The sequence below is a fragment of the Zea mays genome, chromosome 2, assembly GCF_902167145.1.
Source record: "Zea mays cultivar B73 chromosome 2, Zm-B73-REFERENCE-NAM-5.0, whole genome shotgun sequence".
NCBI classification, from domain to species: domain Eukaryota; kingdom Viridiplantae; phylum Streptophyta; class Magnoliopsida; order Poales; family Poaceae; genus Zea; species Zea mays.
Window position 1 is genome coordinate 204,605,357 of NC_050097.1, and position 5,310 is coordinate 204,610,666.

A 5,310-nucleotide genomic window follows, 5' to 3' on the forward strand; every position below is an offset into this window, starting at 1 on the left:
CGAGCTTCCGGTCCTTGCCACCGGCATCAGTCGCCGGTTGCTGGTCTCCTACCAGCAGCTAGCCCTTGTCTTTTCAGATTCATATAAAACGGAGAACAATTGGCATCCATCGTAGGACTTCATACAAGAACCAGCCATCTAGAACTCTTCCAGCGGGGAAAAGAACAAGGAAAAACAAACTACCAAGGGCAAATTGCAATACAGGTTTCAGATCAACAGCTGCAACGCATACCTTCAAGTTTAGAATCAAGATTTGTAGGCAAAGCAAAGTTGAGCAATAAATAAACAGACCCATTACTGAGGGCTCCCACATGAGTATGGTTCGAGGAAGAACCAAGACAAGTCTTATCCCTGCATTTTGCTCAGAGACTGCATCGAAAGTTCGAAACCCAAGACCTTTGGCTCAGTGAAAAGTCTTCTCACCATTAACCGAGACCTATTCTTAAAAGTTGAGCAATAAATATCTCAAATTTGCAACTTAGTTTTGCCTGGTTCAGCTTAAGTACAAGCTTATAAGATTACATGTTCCAACTAGATTAGAACAAAAAGTTCAGCATCAGCTATGCAACTATCACTTCTTGCAGGCCTCTGCTACTGTTCATGATCTATATGACTATCTGTACTGCTCAGGAAGCTGATAGCCTGTCATGACTATCTTATCTGCAAACATTTTGCCAGTCTTTGGCATAATGTGCCAGTGCATTGTCAAGTTGAATTCCTTGCCCTTTAGATTGCTTCCCTATAATGAGATAAAAACAAGTCATTAATCAACGATTCAATGCCATCTCTGAAGAATCGTGTGTCATGGTACATACTTTGTGGTAGTTATTAAGTACAGTACATACACATTGATGATCGAATCAATGAACAGAATATAGACCATTATAAACCTATCCTAGCACAAATAAAGGATATTGGTATCAACCAAAATAATGGATGTCCATTACACCAGTAAGGCTCAACCTGTAGTCAAGAAGGAAAAAACAGATGAAAATGGGTGTGGGTCCAGAGCAATACTGTTCTACCTGAATTTACATAGATTCTGAATTTCTATTGAGCATACCGAAGCCATGTAAAAGCATAAAATGGTTTGGCATCATGACCAATTATAAGTAGATCCTTAGTTCATAATACATATAAAGAAACGAAAAAGAAAAAGATCCTCACGCATAAAAATGTCAGAGCAATCATACCGAAGTACATCAGCCACAATGATAAAATTCGGTAGACTGCATTAAATTAGATTGAATCCAAGTAATGTGCTTGCCTGGTCAATAAATCTGTACTTATTTGTTGTATGGATCAAAAACTTGGCATGCTCCTTTGCAGGTATAATGCCATCCCAAAGGGAAACCTGTCACATAATCCAAATGCACTTACAATATAGTTATAAGAGGTGAAAATCTGAAATATAACAGAACGTAAGAAGGCAACAAAAATGATTCAATAGGGCAATGAACATAATACTGGTGCAGATATCCATATTCATTATAAAAACCTTGATCCAAGGGAATAGACATTTCAAAGGCATTGCAGTTAATGTCAAGAAAAGCCGTCCGCAGCTACTATCTGCATGCTAAAGGTTTAGGTAGCATGCCAGGACCAAGACCCCAGGAAACACAAAACAAGGGACCTGTTTTTGCAAGAACCAGGGTTCAAGACATGGTTGGCAGCCTCACTTGGAGGTGTTACCACCGTGCTATGACCATGTTTCTCTATGAAGGCATAAGATTGTATCACATAATAATAGTCTTGAGTTGCTCACCGAAGTTCAGAAAACCAACAGCAATTGTGCAAATGACATACTGGTACAGGTATCCATTAACTCAAAGATTATATCACATAAATATATGGAGCATAGTCTCAAGTTGCTACCCAAGTTTGGAAAACCAGCAGTAGTTATGCAAATTATTAAGCTAATATCATGGACACTGTTTGTCTTGTTCTAAATGTTATTTTGAGCCTGCTCCAATCAAACTAGATTCATTTTATTAACTATTGATGCTCCTTCGACCAGATTTAGCTAGCTGATCTAGAAGAACATGGATTAATTAATCTAACAGACTACAGTTTTTCCCCGATATGAACTTCAACTGTAGTTCATCTAGACTTGCATATACTGGTAAAAGATTCACATCAATAATACAGGGAAAAACTAATGGGCTAAGTCAAACTGTGTAGCTTAGAAAGATTAGGCACAACCCCACAGGAAATAAATTCACTTTCCAAAACCATCATATGCATCTGCCACAACCCCCAATGTATGTTGAAGGACAGACAAAGAAGAAAGCTATTCCCTCCATTCCAAATTACAAAATGTTTTGTTTTTTTCTAGATACATTACTTTTAGTATGTATATGTCTAAATAGTAAATACATAAAAGTAATGTAACTGAAAGAACGGAAGCCGTTCGGCTGCCTTTAAGCCAGCCGCTTGGGCAGCTGAAACTGTTCGGCTGGCAGCGTGCACAGTATTTTGTCTCAAAAAAAACGCTAGCAGCAGCAGCCGAAGCAGCTTGCTTTAAGCCAGTCGAAGGTCTTATAATTTGGAACAGAGAGAGTATATGACATCATTACTGCAACCCTCAAGCAACTGGCAATTGCATGAGATTGCACTACAGTCCCAAACAGAAAACTCATGCCTTTATGGACAATTGTTGCAGGCTAATAGTAATTGATAATCATCTGAGGCACTATAATAAAGGCCCACGCCACAGGGTCACAAGTAATATATCGACTCATCAAGAATAATAATTGATAAACTTACTTGATTTAAAGCATTTTGTCGAGTCTCATACTCTGCTGCCACAAAAACAAATACCTAGAATCATGCAAGAAAAGTAAAGTTAAGCAGACAGAAGCGAAACCCTTCTAAAGTTTCACTTGAACAGCAAGCCACTAATAGATCAGGTTCTATAGAAATTAGTTGCAAAAATGTACAAAATACGCCCACTGAAATTTTCTGATGGCAGATTTCCATTATATTTCTCATAGATCATTCTTCAACAACTGAGAACACTATAACTCAGGCTAAAGCTTTCATTTGCTCAAGGACCTAGACAGCAACGAGAGAGTGCTTCCTGTGCTCGAGGATTCCTCTTCAGTTACTTTTCAGTGTTGACCTCATACATAAATCTAAAATCATACTTTCCAGTGCAGTAAAACATAGTAATGATGTGGAAACTGTAAACGGTGAACATGAGGGGAATGGGTATGGAGTGCCAGAAATACACATTACCTGTTTTGTGTTCCACGTGAAAAGAGATGAAAGGTCAGCCGAAATGTTCAGCGTCATGCTGACCTGAACGAACAAAGGATAGGAATTAATCGTTAGAAATTCGAGGCACATATCTGACACAACTAGTCTGATGCGAGTTTTGATTAATTTGCAAACAAAAAAAAGGAAGCGGATATGAGTTACCTCGTCATTGCCGTTGGCCTCCTTCTGGAACCAGTTTATATTCAAGATCTGTGTAACCCAGACGATGAGGACCCCGTTAGCATGACACATGAAGCTTGTACAAGCAGATCGAGGCGGCCACGCTCGAAGTCACGAACTAAGATAGAGACGCCGCGGAGATCGGACACAAGGCAGGCGGGCAGGCTCAACGGGATTGAGAGAGACGCGGTGGGGCAGGGGAGAGGGGCGTGATACCTTGACGGATGCGGTGGGTGTCAGGGTGTTAAAATTGTCGGAGAAGGAGGCGGCGAAGCACATCGCGGCCAGTATGGTGACCGCAAACGTTGCCACCGCGTTGGCGCGGTGCCCAAACGAGTGCATCCTGTCGCGGCTCCGCTTCCTCCCTTACCGCGCCACAGCAGCCGAGATCGCCGGACCTCCCCTGCCGCTGCTACTCCCTCCTTCCTCCTGTCGCGGCGGCGCCGGCGACTTCACTGCCGTTTCCTTCTCTGTCTTCCTTTTTTCGGGAAGTGCTTCCGGAAGAGAGAGAAGTTAGCCCGTGCAGTGCAGATCCCCCTCGATCAGCTGGGACCCGCGCGTCGGTGAGAGCGGCGAGCATGACATGGCGCGCGCTTATTGGTCGACGCACGTCACGGAGAGTGGCTCAGACAGTCAAGACTCAAGCGTTCAGGGTGTACTTGGGCCAATAAATAGGCCTATAGCGGCCCATTTGTATGAGTCGACCCATTCCTAGTTGGCAATGGAAGGCTCGGCCTAGCCCAGTGGAGAAAAAGAGTGACCGCGACACATCCGAGACGGAAAACTAGCGTTTTAGGGCATGTTTGGTTTCATGTCTAACTTGCCACAATTTACCTAACGTTTTTGACTAAAGTTAGTTTTTCAATTTAAACAACTAAACTTAGATAAAGTATGGCGTAGTTAGCTACGAACCAAATAGACCCTTAGTTTCGTACATAAGACGTCACACATTTTATGCATGAAATCAAACAGCCCCTAGTAGAGGCTTCTTAAAAAAAGAAGATTGTCCTGTTTGGGCATGTCACAATTAGCAGTCCGGCAGCACTAACCAGCATCCACCGTTGTTGCTCCCACACGCACCGCAAAACCCAGCGCACGGGCCGTCTGGCGGCGCCCACGTCTTGGGTGTCACCACACACACCGCCGAATATAGATGGTCTATTGGCACTAATACGATAAGTCAGCTCAGGCACGACAAGATCTTGTATTTAATCGCTTAACCAAATTTGTCTAATTGTTATCCTCCTAATGGTGCTTTTACTGAATTTTCTAATTGAATTCACCCTACGTCAATTGAAGTATGAGACACACTAAGGGCTAGTTTAGAAACTCTATTTTTCTAAAGAAATTCATATTTTCCTAAAAAATAAACATTTTTTCTTGAAAAATGGAAATATCTTAAATAAATGGGATTCTCAAACTAGCACTAAATGGATTTGCTATGTTGCATCTTTTCTATACTTGAAAGTGCCTGCTTTGTGGTTGTCAGGGGCGGATTTGGACCCCGGGCCACTGGGTCGTGGCCCAGGGCCCAGCCCAAAGGTTCTCTTATATATAGGTTTTTTTAGCCAAAAAATTAGTCTAAAATACATTTCATTCAAAAATGTGGCTCAAAAGATCTTCTGCTTGCAGCGATTGAGTCTGGCACTGGCGGCCTTTCTCAGACGCTTGTTTTAAATGTTACTACCGTTCTTAAATATTTATCGTCCGCTAATTCATTTTTAAACTAAAGCACGACAAATAAAAAGACGGAGTAGTACATCATTATATTTGTAGAGTGGTATGAGATGTTAATTTTATAGAGCTCTGCCACGGGTGGTTGTGAAGCTATTCAGACGAGCCTATTGTTTGACAAGGTTGGGTAGCCCTCTG

The 5,310-nt window shown here is 41.9% G+C and overlaps 1 protein-coding gene across 2 annotated transcripts; it reads right to left on the bottom strand.

Annotated features, from left to right (window-relative positions):
* Positions 1 to 270: 270 nt before the first annotated feature.
* Positions 271 to 4,039, bottom strand: LOC100274280 (Signal peptidase complex subunit 3B). 2 transcript variants are annotated; one of them, NM_001148644.1, is made up of 6 exons: positions 3,655 to 3,922; positions 3,421 to 3,468; positions 3,238 to 3,300; positions 2,767 to 2,820; positions 1,268 to 1,354; positions 419 to 739 (listed from the first exon to the last, which is right to left on the bottom strand). In NM_001148644.1, exons 1-6 carry the CDS (start codon positions 3,778 to 3,780, stop codon positions 614 to 616), a joined length of 504 nt encoding a protein of 167 aa, NP_001142116.1. In that variant the 5' UTR covers positions 3,781 to 3,922; the 3' UTR covers positions 419 to 613. The 2 variants fall into 2 exon arrangements, with proteins under 2 accessions (XP_008667605.1, NP_001142116.1); XM_008669383.4 differs by lacking the exon at positions 2,767 to 2,820 and having other exon boundaries at positions 271 to 739; positions 3,655 to 4,039.
* Between the last annotated feature and the right edge of the window lie 1,271 nt (positions 4,040 to 5,310).

Bases quoted from the DNA above. Each gene is read 5' to 3' on its own strand.
- LOC100274280 (NM_001148644.1), bottom strand. From the start codon at position 3,780: ATGCACTCGTTTGGGCACCGCGCCAACGCGGTGGCAACGTTTGCGGTC. The intron at 3,301-3,420 runs GTAACTCATATC...TTGTTCGTTCAG, and splicing joins AGGCCAACGGCAATGACGAG to GTCAGCATGACGCTGAACAT. The intron at 740-1,267 runs GCAAGCACATTA...ATCTCATTATAG, and splicing joins AGTACAGATTTATTGACCAG to GGAAGCAATCTAAAGGGCAA.